The sequence below is a fragment of the Aspergillus caelatus genome, assembly GCF_009193585.1.
Source record: "Aspergillus caelatus strain CBS 763.97 unplaced genomic scaffold BDV27scaffold_14, whole genome shotgun sequence".
NCBI lineage: Eukaryota > Fungi > Ascomycota > Eurotiomycetes > Eurotiales > Aspergillaceae > Aspergillus > Aspergillus caelatus.
In genome coordinates, this window is record NW_022475277.1 from 191,317 (window position 1) to 210,295 (window position 18,979).

At 46.9% G+C, this 18,979-nt stretch overlaps 8 protein-coding genes across 8 annotated transcripts; 6 read left to right on the forward strand and 2 right to left on the reverse strand.

The window, feature by feature from the left end:
* Positions 1-564: 564 nt before the first annotated feature.
* On the forward strand, positions 565-1,760 carry BDV27DRAFT_121263 (zinc-binding alcohol dehydrogenase family protein; the record flags this gene model as incomplete). The annotated part of the gene is made up of 2 exons (XM_032065320.1): positions 565-907; positions 959-1,760. 2 exons carry the CDS (start codon positions 568-570, stop codon positions 1,654-1,656), a joined length of 1,038 nt encoding a protein of 345 aa, XP_031932304.1. The 3' UTR covers positions 1,657-1,760.
* A 643-nt stretch (positions 1,761-2,403) lies between these two features.
* BDV27DRAFT_153298 (HpcH/HpaI aldolase family protein) lies at positions 2,404-3,359 on the forward strand (the record flags this gene model as incomplete). The annotated part of the gene is made up of 4 exons (XM_032071757.1): positions 2,404-2,553; positions 2,607-2,758; positions 2,808-3,043; positions 3,097-3,359. The coding sequence occupies 4 exons, from the start codon at positions 2,404-2,406 to the stop codon at positions 3,357-3,359; spliced, it is 801 nt and encodes a 266-aa protein (XP_031932305.1).
* Positions 3,360-4,139: 780 nt separating this feature from the next.
* On the forward strand, positions 4,140-5,141 carry BDV27DRAFT_166163 (histidine phosphatase family protein; the record flags this gene model as incomplete). The annotated part of the gene is made up of 4 exons (XM_032074119.1): positions 4,140-4,289; positions 4,349-4,727; positions 4,804-5,013; positions 5,075-5,141. Exons 1-4 carry the CDS (start codon positions 4,241-4,243, stop codon positions 5,139-5,141), a joined length of 705 nt encoding a protein of 234 aa, XP_031932306.1. The 5' UTR covers positions 4,140-4,240.
* A 54-nt stretch (positions 5,142-5,195) lies between these two features.
* Positions 5,196-7,221, reverse strand: BDV27DRAFT_17592 (NAD(P)/FAD-dependent oxidoreductase). Its single transcript, XM_032075916.1, has 3 exons — positions 6,734-7,221; positions 5,718-6,677; positions 5,196-5,663 (listed from the first exon to the last, which is right to left on the reverse strand). The coding sequence occupies exons 1-3, from the start codon at positions 7,017-7,019 to the stop codon at positions 5,515-5,517; spliced, it is 1,395 nt and encodes a 464-aa protein (XP_031932307.1). The 5' UTR covers positions 7,020-7,221; the 3' UTR covers positions 5,196-5,514.
* Positions 7,222-7,491: 270 nt separating this feature from the next.
* BDV27DRAFT_121267 (major facilitator superfamily domain-containing protein) lies at positions 7,492-9,481 on the forward strand. Its single transcript, XM_032065321.1, has 4 exons — positions 7,492-7,779; positions 7,834-7,924; positions 7,976-8,199; positions 8,272-9,481. The coding sequence occupies exons 1-4, from the start codon at positions 7,659-7,661 to the stop codon at positions 9,339-9,341; spliced, it is 1,506 nt and encodes a 501-aa protein (XP_031932308.1). The 5' UTR covers positions 7,492-7,658; the 3' UTR covers positions 9,342-9,481.
* A 2,665-nt stretch (positions 9,482-12,146) lies between these two features.
* Positions 12,147-14,398, forward strand: BDV27DRAFT_166168 (SGNH/GDSL hydrolase family protein; the record flags this gene model as incomplete). Its single annotated transcript, XM_032074120.1, has 8 exons — positions 12,147-12,339; positions 12,435-12,484; positions 12,542-12,594; positions 12,644-12,768; positions 12,891-12,978; positions 13,041-13,134; positions 13,290-13,526; positions 13,575-14,398. 8 exons carry the CDS (start codon positions 12,147-12,149, stop codon positions 13,905-13,907), a joined length of 1,173 nt encoding a protein of 390 aa, XP_031932309.1. The 3' UTR covers positions 13,908-14,398.
* Positions 14,399-15,383: 985 nt separating this feature from the next.
* On the forward strand, positions 15,384-16,398 carry BDV27DRAFT_141428 (cytochrome b5 reductase family protein; the record flags this gene model as incomplete). The annotated part of the gene is made up of 3 exons (XM_032069817.1): positions 15,384-15,651; positions 15,715-15,792; positions 15,860-16,398. The coding sequence occupies 3 exons, from the start codon at positions 15,384-15,386 to the stop codon at positions 16,396-16,398; spliced, it is 885 nt and encodes a 294-aa protein (XP_031932310.1).
* A 152-nt stretch (positions 16,399-16,550) lies between these two features.
* Positions 16,551-17,409, reverse strand: BDV27DRAFT_17622 (uncharacterized protein). Its single transcript, XM_032075917.1, has 2 exons — positions 17,062-17,409; positions 16,551-17,000 (listed from the first exon to the last, which is right to left on the reverse strand). The coding sequence occupies exons 1-2, from the start codon at positions 17,346-17,348 to the stop codon at positions 16,595-16,597; spliced, it is 693 nt and encodes a 230-aa protein (XP_031932311.1). The 5' UTR covers positions 17,349-17,409; the 3' UTR covers positions 16,551-16,594.
* Positions 17,410-18,979: the final 1,570 nt, after the last annotated feature.

Consider the following 18,979-nt stretch of genomic DNA (forward strand, 5'->3'; position numbering starts at 1 on the left):
AGGGGTCTTAATAATCTATCAAGGTGTCGATTGTTGCAGAAGATTTTTGAAATCTAAGGTTGAGTCTATACATGATCAAGGATGAATGAAGACCTTATACACATCGCGTGACAGAAACCCCTTTCCATCCACACAAGACAAACTTACATCCAGACCCAATCAGATAGTCTCGGCTTTCTCCCATTTACTGACTGAGAGAATTGGGAAGAGGATAATTACTATAAGATACTCCTAATCCTCTCCTAAGGTACTGCATTGTCGCAGAAACAGAACTAACTAGTATAGTTGTCTCCAATTGCCTTATAGATCTCCGTTTAAAGGATAATAGAAATAGAAGCCAAGCAACCAAACATCTAAGTCCCTGAGGATGGTGGACTAGGAAGGTCGTAAAATATGGTATTATGCTTTGCATAAACCTGTATAATATTATCGATGTTTAGTTATTCAGAATAACTAGCCAGCTGCTTACAAATCAGATTCGGGACCGGACCTCCGAAAACATCCGGTGATAAAAAGAAGCGTGGTGAATGCTGCCATTCATCTCCAACTGAACAGAAATTCAGAACAATGAAGGAAGCTGTTGTCGACAAAGCAGTCACTGTCGCGGTCCGCGACGTTGAAATTCCCGTCGTGAAGCCTGGCCAAGTGTTGATCAAGGTGGTTGTATCTGGCACTAACCCAAAAGATTGGAAATTGCCAATATGGCTGCCAGATGCACCTGCTGCAAACCAGGGTGATGATATTGCTGGCTATATTGAGGCTGTGGGGGAGGAAGTACCAAATTTCAGGAAGGGCGATAGGGTGGCCGCTTTCCATGAAATGCTTACACCTGGGGGCAGCTATGCAGAGTATGCAATTGCCTGGGCCCACACAACCTTCCACCTGCCCGAGAAAACCAGCTTTGAAGGTCTGAGGGATCTTATCTATTTACTTTTATACTCCAATTAACATCAAACAGAGGCTGCCACGATTCCTCTTGCTGCTATGACGGCAGCTATTGGACTTTTTCAGGAGCTGAAATTGCCGCTTCCTTGGAATCCTGCAACGGAGTCGCTGCCTCTAGTTGTATATGGCGGTTCTTCAGCTGTAGGAGCTTTCGCGATCAAACTGGCTCGTCTCTCAAATATCCACCCTATCATCGCAGTGGCCGGCAAAGGCGCCTCGTACGTCGAGACTCTGATTGACCACTCCAAGGGCGATACAATTATCGACTACCGTGAAGGGGATGAAGCAGTGCGCAAAAATATCAAAGCTGCTGCCGGTGGCCTGCCAATTCACTATGCATATGACGCTGTCTCCGAGAAGGGGTCCTACCACAACCTAGGCGCAGTGCTTACTGCACCGGCGAAGATAACTGTGGTCCTGCCAGGAATCAATTCCAAGGAAATCCCTGAGGGAGTCCAGTTGTCGACCACAAAAGTTGGGTCAGTTCACCAACCTGCAGCTGCAGGAAAGACGGTCGGTAACATCGAGTTTGGCGCTGCATTCTTCGCTCTTTTCGGGAGGGGATTGGGCCAGGGTTGGTTCACGGCCCATCCTTACGAGGTGCGCCCCAACGGATTGGCGGGGCTTGAAGGAGCATTGAAAGACCTGCAAGCTGGCAATGCTTCCGCAGTAAAGTATGTAGTGCGCATCGCCGATACACCAGGTCTCTAGGGTGCAGTATTGAAAATACCTAGAGCGATCCGCAGGTTGGATTTGGGTCAGCTTTTCCATAGGTCAATCTAGATAAAAACTTAATCTACAGCGATATTAGTCTACTTTATATATTCTCTGCTAAGGCTTGTATTAAGTCTCATTTAAGTTTCATATAGTATGGCTTTCATAAATTAATTTATTCCTAGTTAAATTCAGGCCTGTTAGGTTTAATTCAATCCAATTTTAATATAGTAATGAGAGAACATGTGTCGGGGCAGGCACACTTTCCGCTAGATCTGACCGTACGGTTAGATCTGCCCCCGATCATATCTATATAGTAACACTGTGACATAAGACATCAATCTAAGCCTATTTAAAAATGCAATTCAGTATGATCTGTAAAAGTACCGCCGATTTAGTTAGTTTTAGCATTAGAAGGACCACATTTACGGTCCACACACCATCTTGGAGGACTTTTGCCGAGGCCCGTGCTAGAGGTTTTCAACGGGATCTTTTGGTTTTGCCGTCGGTATAGAGTTATTTCCCCGATATTGAATACGGGATATCTCGATTGCTCTTCCATACAGTGAATGTGAGTATTATAATTGAAGTCCAAAGTTCTTCTTGCGATCAATACCGCTGTCCACTGTATCATTAATCTAGATTGCTTCGTTTTTCATATTCCAGCGCTATCTCTTCTAAACGCCTTCGTAACACCTGTCTTAGGGCTTCGGTCGATCCATCACAGAACACGCAAAGCGCAACATGTCATATACTTCAGCCATAACAACCGCGATTCACAACCCGCAGTTACGCCTTCTCAATGCTCTGCGAGCCAACTCCAAACCTATCATGACTTTCCTGGGACTTCCGTCCTTTCGCACAGCCCAAATTGTAGCTCAGACCGGTGTTGATGTAAGCATTCCCCATTTTTCTGTAGCTTAATTTCTCAGCTGATAATAGTAAAGGGCATCATCATCGACTGTGAGCATGGCCATATAAGCGATGATTCCATGCACAGTTCGACTGCCGCCATAGCCTCTTTAGGAGTATCGCCGCTTGTCCGTCTTAGAATGACCCATGCGGATTTGATTAAAAGAGCTTTGGATGCTGGTGTACAGTAAGTGATAATACCAATCCTAGCATTCCAGTACTAAAATGGCTATAAGCGGTATCGTTGTACCTCAAATCAACACAGCCGAAGAAGCCAGGGCCGTTGTCTCTCATGCGAAATTCCCTCCCCAGGGACTTCGAGGGCAAGGCTCCGCGTTTCCAGCTATCGCTCACGGCGTCGACATGCCAACATACATGAAAACGGCGAATGAGACGCTCATTACCTGTGTTCAGATCGAATCGAAAGCCGGGGTTGAGAATGTTGACGCGATCTGTGCTGTTCCTGGTGTCGGTTAGTGGTTGACCCTACATATCCTAAATATGGTATCGCTAATTTCCGGTAAGATATGATTTTCATTGGGCCGAACGATCTTGCCCTATCACTCCTCGGGTATGTTCCTGCAAAAGGCACTGAGCCCGAGTTTATCGACGCTATCGACAAGATCGTAGCGGCGGCCAGAAAGCATGGTAAATGGGTCAGCCGATTATCGAACGATGGGGCTTCGTGCAAGGAGCATCTGAAAGTGTTTGATACCGTGGCAATGAGTTATGACGTTAGGGCCATTCAAAATTGGTATACCACTGAGTTGCAAGTTGCGCGCTCGTGAGTGATTGCAGGGTAGAGGAGTAACACATGCTTTTGTAATCCAGCCACTTTGCGTTCTGTGTCCTTTAATATACACTGGCTTGGAGCAAGGACAAGGAATTATTCTATATGCGGAAGAGGATCCAAGTTGAAGTCGTTATTTTGCAGCTGGGATCAGTACATGTAAGACTCTTGCGGAGGTCTATTCATACAAACATCCGCCTATGAGGAATCCGCAACGCAAGCCTGCCACGAGTTAGAGCTCGTATTGATATCTAGAGTACATATGGCTGCTAGAGATAATATTAATAGCGGTTTTAGATAATTCATTTAGATTTGGCAGTGTAGATCTATCCGTGTCTGTAAATCTGTAGATATTAAGATCACCTCACAGGCTCGCTGGGCAGACACCGCGACAGTTCACATATATATCACTAAACGTTATCTTGTACAGATTTTAGTTTTCTGATTTATATTCTAGATTTAAGATATATAAATTCCACCGTTTAGTTTCTAGATAGTCCCAATAATTAGTAATAACCCTAATACAATAAACGGGTGGCCAAAAATGACGTCCTACATCTAGAAGTCCTTTTGAGTACCCCGCGAAGAATTTACGGTACAGTAGATCCAACCACATAATTTTGATTTTATCAACACAGAGCCATACACCTACCGGAGTGCACGAGATTATCATATCCCTCTCGATTGGCCGGGTTGTATGGGGCTAGTATACGTAGTGGGCACCGGTGAAGGTCAATAACTGGGGCGGCGGTTTTTTTTTTTTTTTTTTTTTCCCACCCCGCGGACCCGCACTTTTGCCGGACAATTGACCTCCATAGCTGTTCGAGAATTGGTTCGCAATCCAGCAACATATTAACCTACTCGTGATATAATTGCACAATGCCTGACAAGGACGCTGGTACACCTCGTGTCTTCCTCTACCGACACGGTATGTTCGAATAGAGTAGAAATAGTCACCGTGGGGTCTTACACTGACCCCTATTCCAGGGCAGACGGAGTGGTCCAAGAATGGCCGGTACACCGGTGTCACTGAGCTGGAACTCACGGAAGATGGGGAGAAGCAAGTCCTTGCCTCTGGCAAGATGATTGTTGGATCGGGCAAACTGATTGACCCGGCCCATCTGGCGCATATCTATATTAGTCCTCGCAAGCGGGCGATGCAGACTTTCGAGATTGCTTTCTCTGATGCTGCTAAGCAGGAACTGAGAGATACAAACAAAGTCAGTGAGACTGACAGACTGGCTGAGTGGGGTTACGGTATCTACGAAGGACTGGTAACGAAGGAGATCCGGGCCCTGCGCAAAGAGCACGGTCTGGATACCGAGCAGGAATGGGATATCTGGCGCGATGGCTGTGAGGATGGAGAGTAAGTCTCCTTTCCATAGGCGACTAGATTAATTGGCTTTATATTTGCCATGAGCACGTTTAACCGGATTAATTAGGTCTCCTCAAGAAGTCACGGACCGCATTGACAATCTCATTAAAGAGATCCGTGAGCTCCACAAAGACAACATGCACGGCGAGAAGCATTGTGACGTGCTACTAGTTGCTCATGGCCACTTGCTTCGCGCTTTTACCAAACGCTGGCTTGGATACCCCATGGAGTTCCCTCTTTCCATGATGCTCGAACCTGGTGCCGTTGGTGTTTTGAGGTAGGAAATAATTTCACTCCCCTACTGGCCATCTAGTTGACATTTTCTGACTTGCGTACAGCTACCAACACCATAGTATTGATGAGCCTGCTCTGATGGTCGGATATGGATTCCCATTGGAAGAATGATTGGACACATTTAAATTGTATAGACCTTGCGGTATAGACAAATGAAAGATATGACACATATTTCGCACACAGGAGGGTGTTTCTGTTTTATATTGTTAGATCAAAGCTCAGTGTAGGTCTTCTGGCATCATCCGAACCTGCGAGTCTCTTTTTCGAGAGATCTGCTGCACATCTGAATGTCGGAGGCTTGTAAATAGGACTACGGGTATCACCGCGACCAAAATACAAGCACCGGCCATTAAAACAAATGCAGGTATTTTCTCTATCCACAATCACATTTGGTCTAAAATGACAAAAGTCTTCATAGTCCGTTATCTTCGAAATTCAAACCCACAACCTGCAGACCACCAATCAATCAAAATCATCTATGAATTCACCACACAGACCCCACAGTATTTGTAGACAGTCTGGAGAGCCTCTCTTCATTGAATCTAAAACATTCAGGCAAACCTGTATCGCCCCACTCCTTTCCAAGCATGATTTTGGCAACCCCCGGCGCACAAGTAAATATACGTGCCATTCCTGTTATATCTCAGCACTGAGTCCGTTCCCACAATAGGTAGAGTTAAAACTTACCATGCCCATTGAACCCAGCGCAAATATATTGCCCCGGCAGGGATTCAATTGCCCCAACGAACGGTACGGAGTCGGTCGTCATGGCGATGATTCCGGTCCAGGCGTGATCCAGACCCTCCCCATGCACGGCATTCGCGCTATCAAACTCAGGAAATATCTTGTTGAAGCTTTGGAGAGCATCTCGGACTATCTCCTCGTTATAGCTCGTATCGTCTGTGCTATAAACACTAGCTCGTGTTTCCTCACTGAGGGTAGGGTTCGATCGCGACACACCCAGGACGAGTGTACCATCATTCTGCCTTTGAATTAAAGAGTAGAAGTGATGTAGACTATAACGCAGCGAAAAGGTTTCCTGAAGGGAATTCCCGGCTGCGAACGAGGGAGCGGGGATTAAGCTATGCGCCTGAGCGCGGTTCGGCTGGATATAAGGCTCCAGATGTGGCAACAAGAGTGCTGCATGAGCGTTCGTACAATGGACTACCCGTTCCGCTGTAACGACCCCTCGCGGAGTATGCACATCCCAGAGCTCTGGCTCCGATTCATTGCGCCTCAGTTCCGTAGCTGGGCAGAACGTGAACAATCTGCCCCCGCGAGTTACAACCGCCTGGAGGAGAAACTGCGCGAGTTTCGCCGGATGACTGGATCCAGCAGGCCACTCATATGCTGCGACAGCGCCTTTTACTTTCGTCTTTGTTTGCGCTTCTTGGCCTTCATAGAACTTGATGTGTGAGACATCGCCTCCTGCAGCTTTGTACGCTTCGAAGCTTTCGGCTTCATACGTTGCAAACTCGGGCGTCATGCATACGTCGAATGTTGTGGTCAGGTTGAAGTCGCACTGGACTCTTTGTTTCTTAGTAAATTCATCTACCTTCTCGAGCACGAGGCGCTCGTTGGCAATTATCTTTAGAGCTTGTTCCTCGCCATGGACCTTTGCATATGCACTGAATCCCCGGAATGCATCTATCGGCCGATTAAAAATGGAAAGGTTAAAATGACATCGCAATATAGATGCGTACCTGGTCGTACGTGTCCTGCATTTCGCGAGCTTGCACCACTTGCTGCCTCTCGCGCCTCGAGAATTATGATATCCTCCCCTTTGACACCAGCCTCGATAAGTTCGAATGCTGCGAGGCCACCGGAGATCCCAGAGCCAATAACTACGTACTTGGACCTAGAAGGAACAGCTGTGTTTCGATTCGCATGTAGCAGGGGAAATGAACGGGTTGTTCGCTGCCAGAAACTGAGACAGGGGGTTTTGTTAGGCAAACTTCTGCTGGACCCATCTCGAGATGAGGAGGACATGGTTGTGTGAATGTAAACAAAAGGTAAATAAAAATAGTGCCAAGGCTGTGCGAAGCTTTGCGAAGCTTGAGATACTAATGCTTTACCAAGGGTGGTTTCTTATGTGGTAGCTTGGTGGATATAAACTAGAAACTTAGAAGATATTGTATACTGCGATAACGGCCGCGACGAATGATCAATTACTACAGGAGTCTTGTCATCATCTCAAATACTTGTTAAAGTTGGGATTAACCTTGAGAGTTCGCTGATCGGGTCGGCTATCGCTTGGACCTTCAATGTGAACCGTGCACGCCGATAGCCCTCATTGAGCGGGGTATTTCAAGCAGTCCCAGTTATCAGTAGTCTTGGCCATGGAATCCTGCCGAGATATTACGGGGTATGTGGCGAACAGCGTCACGATTGGTGGTCATCGCCGTCTCTTATCACGCTTAATCTTTTGATTCTTCCTTAAGGTCACACGTCCGAAAACGGCATTTGCTCATGCAAGGGGATCGGCATTGATGTGAGTGGTCTTGGTGGAGCTTCGTATCCCAAATGCACCACGTGGATCGTGAAGATAGACTGCAATAAATTGGTGAAGATTCCTTTCGGAAGTGATTGTTGTTTCTTTTGTCGATTTTTGTTTCTTCGAGCATAGCAATGGTGTCCTTTAAGTTTCGTCGCACGGCGTTGGCAAGGCATCATGTTCGCTCCCCAGATGAGAAAGCGCTTGTTCGACGGCTGGACATATTTCTGTTGACTTTTGGCTGTCTTTCTCAAGGTAAGCAATGCAGATAGAAATTCTATAATATCCCAGGGTTAATAACGTACACAGTTATCAAATATTTAGACCAACAGAACATCAACAATGCCTACGTGTCCGGCATGAAAGAAGACCTGAATCTGCTCGGGAACGAGCTGAATCTGTGTGTAAAAGAAGCTATCACGACACTTGAGCATATCGCTAACTTCTTCAGCTTCACAACGTACTTCAATGCCGCCTACTGCGTCATGCTCATCCCCTCTCAAATCATTCTGACCTACGTCCGACCCAGTTTCTGGTTACCTGGTCTGGAAATCGCCTGGGGCGTTTTAACCGGACTAATCGCTATGTGTAACAGTGCAAAGCAGATATACGTTCTGCGAGTATTTCTCGGTCTCTGTGAAAGTAGCGCGTGGCCTGGAATGATGACCTTATTTAGTAGGTCAAGCCATTTCCGTTTTTCCTGATATCTGCACCATACAATTATAAGCCAAGACCAACAGGTTATAGTGTACTGGTACACCCCCACCGAGCTAGCGAAACGCATGGGATTCTATCAATCGTGTCAGGCGGCGGGACAGATGATGTCCGGTGCTTTACAAACTGCCATCACCAACACCATGGAGGGACATCATGGTCTAGCGGGTTGGCGGTGGCTGTTCGTTATCAACGCCATTATCACTGTGGTGTGGGGACTTTTAGGGTTCTTCATGATTCCTGATCTGCCAAACAAGCCAAACCCCCGTGCATTCTGGTTTAAGAAAGTACACGCCGAACTCTCCATGGAGCGACTAGCGCGCAACGGCCGCGCCGAGCCGAAGAGGATGACTTGGGCTGGTGTCAAGCGCACATTTTCTGGCTGGGTGGTCTACTTCATCGCGGTGTTATATATCGCAACCGTTCTGGGAACTTACGGCTACGTCTATTTTTCGCTCTTCCTGAAAGCTCTCAAAAGACCAGATGGCAGTCCAAGATGGAGTGTATCCCAGGTGAACGCGATCCCCATCGGCGGTTCAGCCATCAACGTGGTCTTCGTATGGGTGTGGGCGTTACTCTCAGACTTCCTCGAAACGAGATGGACACTCATCGTCCTGCAAGGTATCATCGGAATAATCCCATGTATCATCATGAGCATCTGGACGCGACATCCTACATCGGTCGACGTATCCGCCGCATACGCGTCGTATTTCATCGCACACACCTGTCTCGGTACCGCGCCGCTTATCTTCGCCTGGCTTGCTGACCTTATCCCGCAAGACCCGGAAGCGCGCACTCTCGTCGTCGGTGTTGCAGTCGCCGGATACTATGCGATTTCGGCCTGGTCACAGGTCCTGGTCTGGCCGGCCTCTCAGGCCCCGTATTATCGGTACGGTTGGCAAAGTGCTCTTGCGTTGTTGGTTCTCGTCATCGTCATGACTTGTATTCTGCGCTTCATCGATGTACGATACTTATTGCCGAAACGTGTGGCTTTTCAGAATGCCATAGATGCCGAGGTAGTTGCGGGTGGCTCATTGAAGAATGATGAAGAGCGGTCAAGGGATGCGGATCGGAAGACGCCGACTACGAGGGTAGATGAGTAGATTCAACTTGGCATAAAAATTCCCAGGCATGTTATATGTATGTAAAAACGCAAATATCCATACTTCAAGATACTAAGCTTATATGGCATAGTTTTATAGTCTGCACTAGAATAGGGTAATCTCACTATGCCATTATGGTTTTAATTCAAAGTCCCTGCGATTGCCGACTAGAGTAAACCAATACTAAGATACTAAGCTGTATATATAGTGAAACATATAGCGGCTAAGGAATGCTAATCTAGATAGAGATTCACGACATAGACCTTTTATTCCTGGGCTAATAGACGCGTAGGAACACATAAAAGGCATCCTGGCTTAGGCGCGCCGACAGATATGCCCTTCAAAGGCGATAGGTGCTAGACTCAGCAACTTGAGTTAACCGGAAGGCACTAAGTGACAGCCCAACAACTAAATGATTCCTCTCAGAGGTCAGTTTTGTGTACAGTGGGGATGAACATGGATGAACGTGTATAAGGGGTTGTTTCCTTATGTATGCATGGTCTCTACTATCATATTCCAAATTGAGAGGTGCAAAAGCATGATAGGTCGTACGAGTATGAGACGAATATCTCCAACAACAGAGCGAAGGGTGTCGCGGAAGTTTGGCATAGAAGTGGCATCAGTGGCCTTACCATGTACAGCAAAGGAGGCATTCTGCGATGTTGTCAGGTGCCGTCTTTCGACGCTTCGTGGGACTGTTGCCTGGTTTTCCGTTATTCTGGCAGTATGTTTTAGGTTCCGAAGAAACTAACATCATTCGATTAGGTGATCGTCCATCTACTGAACTCTGGGGCTGGGTTCCGTCCGGGAAACATCTGTGGACCAAAGATTTCCCCTGAACATAATCCTGCGCCGATATGTTCTTTTAGGATCTGGAAGATCTGCACGTAGGTACAGCTCTCATTGTTTGTGCGGTCTGACTGATTAGGTGGACATATGAAGAGTGTAGCTCATTATACTGGCTACGGTCTGCCAACACATAGGTACCGAATAAAGGCTGAAGGTGATCATCGTCTTTATAGCACCACCATGCACGGCACATCGTACCAAATGGTGTGAGAGCATAAACATATTCCAATTCCGGGTTTGCCCCAAGGCACTTGCAATATACTCGATAGTTATATCGACGCGTCTACGTCCACTTTCATCCGTATATATCTAAAGCCCACGCCTAGGCTATCACTCAAAGTCTCATGAGGATTACGTCCCGGGTGATGAGTGATTTTGCCTTGTAAAGACTAACTATGGTCTCGTTATGATTGAATTTTGACTCAATCCACCAGAAATGTATCCAACGAACAGCAGAAACGCGCTCTGGTCGCGGCTTGCAGAATACTCCTCGTCGAGAGGTGGCTGCGCCCCATATCTAGTTACAAGGATTGCCTCGCGGAGTTGGGCAAGTGATACATGATTGGGTCTATTCATTGTTCACATATCAGTTGATTTTTATCTTGATGGGTTGGGATTCGAAAGCCTGACTCGATGAGTTCTTGAAGCAAAAAGGAAAGATAGATAGAAAGAAAGAAAGAAAGGAGGGAGGGGGAGAGAACAAGAATTGGTTATAAAGGCATCCTGTATTCAATCCAGCCGCTTGTCAGTGGTTCCTTCAGTGCATGAGAGACGTCATCTCATTAACTGCTCTACTGAATCAGTACATTCATTCCAGCGCCGGCATATTTCCCAGTACCAGTAATACTAACCACATAGGATGATCCCGATACGTGAATGGAACTACATAAGGTAAGTTGGGTAGCTGAACAACAAGTGAAAAATTTCTGCAATATAGCAGTATTCACATATGACTGCAGAATTTCTCAGAATATATTCATGGAGCACATTCCCAAGGCATTCCCAAGGACTACCCTATACGTATAGTTATGATCATCCGAGTCTCCACAGCGTAGTCACTCCTAAATTCCCAATCGGGAGCATACTTCCATGACGTCACGTGGTCGCTCGTGACAATCGAAAGGAAGCAGTAACTCTCCATCCTTTGCTCCTATTGAGATCAGATCATATTCCAGATTGCTAAAACCTAAGACAAACCCCTGATCGACATTGAACGCAAAGCAGAACCACCAGCCCACTCATGGTCCCCAACGTGCGATCTATTACTTCATGGCCCACTGCAAAAACAAACTAGGGGGTTCCGGCTCAAGTGCTAGCAAGACATGCGCAGCGGAATCACATAACCTCGAATTACATTACCAAAATTACCTGAATGGCCTAAATCGATTGCACTACCTAGATTGCTTGAATTGAATGGACTAAATTGATTGCACTTCCTAGATTGTCTGAATTTGTCTTCGAGTTGATTATGTAAGATGAAGGAGTCACTCTTAAATCCTTGTCCAATCAAAATCCAGATCCTTTCGCGCAGCTTCCTCGATTGGACGGAGAGATGGTGAGCTGACCAATCATATCATTGTCGTGGGGTTTGCTTAAGGACTCCAGAGTACGTACCTTTATTGCTTGCTTCGGCTTCGCTCCTCTGTGCAATAAACGCCCGGAAAGGAAGTGATTGACCACCCAACTCGGTATTTAATCAGCTACGCTGCTCAAAAATGGAAGCCAGCGAGCCATCGCACAGCTGAATGAACCTCTAATAAACATAGTACATGTCATCCCAGCCACCAAATGAAATCAGATTTTCTGCGCAAATGGTATAGAGAAAGGAGTGCGTTCCCTTGCATGACGCTAGTCTGGATTTAAATTCTGATGATTTCGTTAGCTGGTGTATTTTGGTTATTTGATTCTTCTGTGGGTGTTTGATCTGAGAGGCACGATTGCATCTTGGTGTTTAGCATGCGGTTTGCGCTGTTATCCTTGGCTTGGGCGTTCCAGGCCGCTGCGACGATCTTGGAGAATGGGCAGGAGAGGCTGAATCCTTATCCTGGGCAGGCTGAGGAGGTGTCTGTTGATGGTTCTTGGAAGAGTTACGGGGCCGACGCGTCGGAGATCTCGTACAAGGGGCGGTGGGATAGTACTTATACTTCCTGTGAGTGATAGATTGGGTCATGTTCAGAATTTGATGCTAATTGTCTTTGTTAGGGTGGTCGTATGTTTTGGCCATTCTTCCCCACTTTACGATAGCTAATTGCTGCAGTGTTCCTGGTGTTAAGTTTGGGTTTACGGGCGATAAGGTAGGGAGCTCCTACAGCTTGGAGTTGAGTTTTATTGGTGGCTGACATTCTTGGTAGCTTGCAATGAGCTTTGGAGAAAAGACGTCTAAGAATGTACTTGTTGCTTATCGGTACGCTCGTCTGGGTTGTCTATGAGACTGTTTCTGATTGCTCCAATAGGATTGGTGGGCTTGACTGGGAATTTTCGAACGTTACGGCCAATTCGGCGTATCAGTTTGTCAAGCCTGGATCATCGGCACTGAATGAAACAGAGTATGCGGATGACAAGATATTTGAAATGCGAGGTATGTGAATAGGATGGGACGTTATACAATACATACAAATACTAACCGAGTTAGTCACAAATTGGGGCTATGGATAAGTTTCACCTGTCTGACTTGATGTTCGTTACTGACCATCCACACAGTCCAAATTGATGGCGTCTCCATTGCTTCGGATGCGCGGTTGGTAAAAGCCACAGAGTTCAATAGGACGGTGGAAATCATTGGAGATTCGTGAGTTGTCTTGCACCCTCTGGACAAGGCTAGTAGACTTTGCTCACTTCATCGCATTGAAGGCTCGCATCAGGGCAGTACGCTACTTACGAGGGTCTCGCCTCGTGGGGTTTCAACTTCGCGGCTGGTTTGGGCAATGCTGAATATACAATTACTGTATGTGCGCCTCTAATTTTACATGATATCGTCATTCTAACTAGCGCAGGCCTACCCCGGAATATGCTTGGTAGACAAGCAATGTTATGGTGGCGATGCTCGCGGCATGGTATACCTCTCCTTCCCCACAAAACAATTGTTATTGACCATCCCAGACGTACCAATGGTCCCGTGCCTCAGACGTAGGCGACCGCGCGAATGCAGCTTTCGGTGATAAACCTGAATCGTGGAATTTCACCGCTCATCGGGTGGCCGACCTGGTAATCATCAACCTGGGCACGAACGACGGTAGGACCGGAAACGATATCCCCGGCGACGACTACTACCAGAGCTACGTTAAAATGGTGGAGAATGTGCATAGCGTCTGGCCTGATGCGCAGATTGTCCTCATGGTATGCCATTCTTCTCACGTGTCAATCGGTTTATGCTGATTTCAATAGTCACTTTGGGGTAATTTCGTCAAGTCCGGCTCAACCTGGGTGCAGAAACCGTTCTATGAGTCCGAAGTACAGAACGTATACCAGCACTTCGAAAAGGATGGATACGTTCATTATTTCGACACAAAGGGCATTCTGCAACACAACGACATCTCACCGGGCGGCCATCCAACGGATTTTGGACATTTGAAAATTGCAAGCCATCTCATGCAGTGGACGAAGATCAAACTTGGATGGGAGTTTGGAGCCACCGGACCAGAGGTGCAGCATGACACCACCTATTGGAATAACCAAGAGAGCTACAAACGGTCGGTCTTCTCTGGTCCATTAATCTGATCCCCTGGCATTATGTTCATAGAACAAACGCGTTCTGGAAGAATAGATAGTGACTTTGCAAATGCAGGTCCGCAGAGATGCCGGTCTTGGTCACCAGAGCACAATATCTCGTGTCCAAGTTGGCTTCCAGCGCCAGTATTCTCTACCAAGTTTACAATGTAGTTTAAGGATGTAGGATAACGACTTTCATGCTGACGCACGACAAGATCATCGAGAGACAATGCGAGTCGCTCGTAGGAAACGCCAACATGCTTATTGTTATCCATTGCTTTGGGTATTTAGAGGCAGACAGCTAACGACGCTCGCACATGGATGATTGGCCATGAGGGACTTGTCGCGGCTGGGGTTTAATACCCTGAGAAGAAATGATGATCTGGATCACTAGCGACCAGTCTACGAGTTCGGCATTGTATGTATCAGGTTGCGATTGTAGGGTAGAACAACTGCTTGCATTAAAGCAGGTGGTGTTCCCTTTTGCCGGGTAAAACAAGAAAGAGGAAAACATTGGAAAACTCGCGGCGGACGGGAAGAATTTATACTAGTCCATGATGTGGGAACTAACCGCTTTCATCTAGCGTCTTTGGCAGCCGAAGCCTTGGCATTTGCTGCTATCTTCCGGCCATCTCACAGGACCCTTTGGGCCCTAACTGATGGAGACAACTTGCTCTTGGGATTCATTTCTCTGTCAAGAAGATCATAGGACTGTATTAGTTTGGGAACTGAATACCTAACTAGTCTCATAGAAAGAAGTGTAGATATGCCGTTATTAGCCATGATTAGACGGTCACGGCCAAGATATATATATCATTACCAGGTATCGTATCAGACCACTCACTCATGGGTTTTGTCTTGTTCTACACCTTAATCCGCTAAAACAGATGCATAGATTACACCTAGGCTAAGGATGAATGCATTCATCAGCAATAAGCTTAGGACTCTAGAGCTTATCCCGACATCCATGCAACGGACGCCGTCGTATATTTTTACACTTTATAGAGACGGATAACTAAAAAATATTCTATATTATTAGCCCATTGCCTCCCTTAAGCTGCTGCTTATGACTTAATATATCTAAAAAAGAGAATAGACGAGGCGTGGTGCCACAATTGCATTTCCAAGGTAAGCTATACTTACATCCATTCCCAAAACCCGACAAAACCCGAGAAAGACCGCAGCGACCGATCTCCATCATCGGCCCTAACGACTACCGAACGCCGGGTTGAGCCCATAAGACACGCACGCAAGAAACCTCATTGCCCATATAGATGCATATTATCCCGTGTCGTACGGAGTAGTTCCGATGGACAATTCGGTTCGTGTAACAGGTCGGTGTTCGGGGACTGCAGTGTCCGATATGGATTGCGTAGAGACATCGCATATAAAGAGACGCCTGTGCTACTATATATACCTTGGCCTATATTTGAGTGTTTCTGCGGTACATCTCCGATAACTTAATCCACAGTACTTATCAAGAGAATGGCTCAAATCAGACGCCTTCCCCCATCCCTAGCGACAAAGACTACACTCTTCTCCGCGCTCGCTGTCTTCGGCATCGGGGCCTATTGCGCTCGCTCTTATTTTCTTCCTCAGGCTCACGCGGAATCAGACGAGTCGCCTGTTATGTTTTCCAAGTTCGGGTTTACGACTTTGCGCGTGCAGAGCGTTAAGGCCGTGAATCATAATACGAAGCGGCTTGTGTTTGAGTTTCCGGATAAGAATGCTAGGAGCGGATTGTCGTTGACTTGTATGTTTCTTTTTTCCAAGAATTGGGAAGAGAGATTATGTGATTATCGCTAATATATAACAGCGGCACTGCTTACATTTTCACGACCAACTGGACGATGGTTACCTGTCATCAGACCGTATACACCAATCAGTGATCTGAGTGAGTGATTCCACCTGCATCCACATCCATACTAGATTATACAACAGCTAATTAAAACCAAAACCAGACCAACAAGGAATCCTAGAGCTAATGGTAAAACAATACCCCAACGGCAAAGCAAGCACCCACATTCACTCTCTCGTTCCGGGGGACACCCTCACTTTCCTCACAGCCCTGAAGGGCTTCTCTTGGGTTCCGAACCAACACCCCCAGATCTACGCTATAGCTGGCGGAGCCGGTATCACCCCCATCTACCAACTTATTCGGGGGATTTTGGATAACCCGAATGATAAGACGAAGGTTAAGCTTGTCTTCGGGGTGAATGGTGAGCAGGATTTGCTGCTCAGGGAGGAGCTGGAAGAGTATAAGAAGCGGTTTCCTGGGAGGTTCGAATATGTTTATACGGTTAGTCGGTTGGAGGGGGAGAAGGAGGGATTGAGGAAGGGGTATGTTACTGAGGAGCTTTTGAGGGGGGTTGTTGATGGGAAGGGGGAGGGTGCGAAGGTGTTTGTTTGTGGGCCGCCTGCTATGGAGGAGTCGTTGGTCGGGAAGAGGGGGATTTTGGACAGACTGGGGTTTGAGAAGGGGCAGATTCATAGGTTTTAGACTCTCCCTTCTGTCCCTTTCTCTTTTTGCTTTTCTCGGGTATACCTATTTGCATAGAATGGCCGTTTGAGGTGCTTGGGTTTGTGATAATTAATACACTACTTGAATTGACTTGATGCCATGAGATGATATATAACTCTATAGTATGAATTGTCAAAGGAGGGTTTATTTATATGCAATGACGTCTACAACGGATCTATGCAGGCAATCTCGACCCCTCAACGACTCGCGCGTAGCGAGCACAGGTGGCCGAGAAGAACATGTTCCCTGCAACGGATACTATTAGCCCCTGGGCATATGTTAACTGCGACTTTGGCGCATCCTGAAGCAGGCGTTCGTATTCCTCGTTCATCTGGCGCTCTACATCCCAGATAACTTGGCGAACCATCACTTTTGCCGAATCTTCGGAGGTATTCATCAGGCCCTGAACGACTCGAATGACGTTGAGAACAGAGACACTATGCTCCTTTTCAGCGATTGCTTCTTTAGCATAGGAGTACAGGTCATTGGTTAGTAAGAAGTGCTTCTCACAGAGTGATCTGAGATGCGCGACGGCTTCGACATCAGTGTCAGACAAGGTAATGTCACAAGCGAATTCCATACTGTAAAAAACAGCACTGGGAGGGTCAGTGTCACTCGTCGTAGATCAGTGGTCGGACGTACTCTGCCCCCACATCACCTGCTCGGTATGCCATATAATCCTCCAAGGCCGGAAACGTCTCAGGGGGCGTACGTTGTGTTGTTGATATCCAGGATATGACACTTTCCAGCAATCGCTTCCCCTGGACAAAATTTTCTGAGAGGATCTCTTTCGCTAGCATGTTGTAGACTGTATGTTCCGATTCCTGCTCCTCATTCCCCTCAACATGACTGGGGATTATCGTCACTCGCTGTAGGATCATTAGGCCAACGTTCCGCTTCAACAACGCGCATCGGTATGGACAGAGCATACATTCCCGGAATCAACCAGATCTATCCAGAGTTTAGTTAGAACAACCAGACAGTATTCACACGTTCAATCACCATCACTCATAAAGAAGAACACGTAGAGCTTTGTGAGGACCTTCATCCTTGTCAAGTTGCCCATCGGCGCCACATTTACTAGCAGTGAGACCGCCTCGTCGATAGTCGCCTCGATATATTCCTCTTGATAACCTTCCGGTCGTTGGGCTTGAAGTGCTTGAGTATATGCCCTTGTCGTCTCCTCCACTTCCGCGTAGTATTTCGACTGCAAGGAGGAGGGGAAGGAGGTGGGCCATGGGACGCCGAGGCTGGATGGAACGAGGCAGTTCGCATGTTGGAATACGGGGAGCTCAATGTTTTCAGGGCGTAGGAAGAAGAATGGATTGGATGGTCGTTTCGCTGTCGCAGTGTTGACTGGGTCGAAGGCATACTGGATGTTCCTCGTGCGATTCTGTGGGCTACACCCTTGGTTGAGCTCTCTAGTGCTCTGCGACGTAGGGAGGCGGTGTTTGGGAATGGGGCGCAGTACAAGACATTTTAGCGATTGATTTATTTGTGTCGACGTTCGTCTCGACAAGGTTATTGGCAAGGTTGCTCTCATCATTCTTTCAACAGCAGTCAAACATAGACTAGTGACGCGGGGGTGCCTCAGGCTATCCTGCATATCGTGAGGCTGCGCTTTCCCCGAACTAGAAACTGCCGCCATTTGCCGCCTTGCACTATCGATTATGAGAGTATGGAGTACTAGTACTAAGTAGCGCTCTAGGCTATAGTATTAGAGTAACTACAGTGATGGACCGATGCTAAGGTGGAAATTAATCTCGGATTATGAATTCACTCCAGTGGTTATGAGTAGCTGAGCTGGATCCACATTTGTATATTGGCTCAAATATAACAAAACCAAGGAGCTGCGCCTTTTCACTCGTGTTATCTAGACGGCTAGACTCGTGACTCTCTGCGTGTTTCCCAACAGGGCAAGCCAGGTGACTCAGCCGCTATTCCTTTGTTTTTAGTTCCTTTGTATCGGTTTCTGCAATACTCCACCGCGATATTTAAAGGCGTCTTGATAAAACCTCCAGCTTCATTAACATCCGCACCATCCTCTAAGAGTAGGTATATTACTGATTCTTGCCTTGAGAATTGTCTCTCTGGGGCTTTGCCTTCTGCTTGTAGTCACACAATGATCGAATTCATCCTCGTCCAGAATATGCAGACATGCCTGTATTGTATTTCTCGGCCATATACCTTCAGCGTGTCTTCTCCTGCGCCTTCGCAATCTCTAATCCTGTTGTTCAGACTCAAACTCGGGTATACTGTCGACTAGTGTATTTACATCTGCGCCAGCGCGGATCAGCTATTCAACTGTGTCATTCTGATCTGTTGTGCACGCAACATTGAGGGTTTGGGCTAGAGTAGCGAAATATGTGTGGAAGGTCCTGGAGCTTTGATTCTAGGGGTATTAGGATAGGAAGGTCCCTTGTGGATGCAACGTGCACACAGGACGTCTCCAATGTTCCCTAACTGCAGCTAACTGTTCCTTTATCGACCAAATACTTTGAATGACGTCCTTATGGTCACCAGTGATTGCTTCTTTGAAGCATGCATCGTAGACTTCAGC

Coding starts and splice junctions, on each gene's coding strand:
- BDV27DRAFT_17592 (XM_032075916.1), bottom strand. CDS start 7,019: ATGTCCTCCTCATCTCGAGATGGGTCCAGCAGAAGTTTGCCTAACAAA. Junction 6,678..6,733: donor TGCAGGACACGTACGACCAG/GTACGCATCTAT, acceptor ATCGGCCGATAG/ATGCATTCCGGGGATTCAGT. Junction 5,664..5,717: donor CGCTGGGTTCAATGGGCATG/GTAAGTTTTAAC, acceptor GAGATATAACAG/GAATGGCACGTATATTTACT.
- BDV27DRAFT_121267 (XM_032065321.1), top strand. CDS start 7,659: ATGGTGTCCTTTAAGTTTCGTCGCACGGCGTTGGCAAGGCATCATGTT. Junction 7,780..7,833: donor TTTTGGCTGTCTTTCTCAAG/GTAAGCAATGCA, acceptor TAACGTACACAG/TTATCAAATATTTAGACCAA. Junction 8,200..8,271: donor TGGAATGATGACCTTATTTA/GTAGGTCAAGCC, acceptor AACAGGTTATAG/TGTACTGGTACACCCCCACC.
- BDV27DRAFT_17622 (XM_032075917.1), bottom strand. CDS start 17,348: ATGCTCTGTCCATACCGATGCGCGTTGTTGAAGCGGAACGTTGGCCTA. Junction 17,001..17,061: donor GCAGGTGATGTGGGGGCAGA/GTACGTCCGACC, acceptor TGTTTTTTACAG/TATGGAATTCGCTTGTGACA.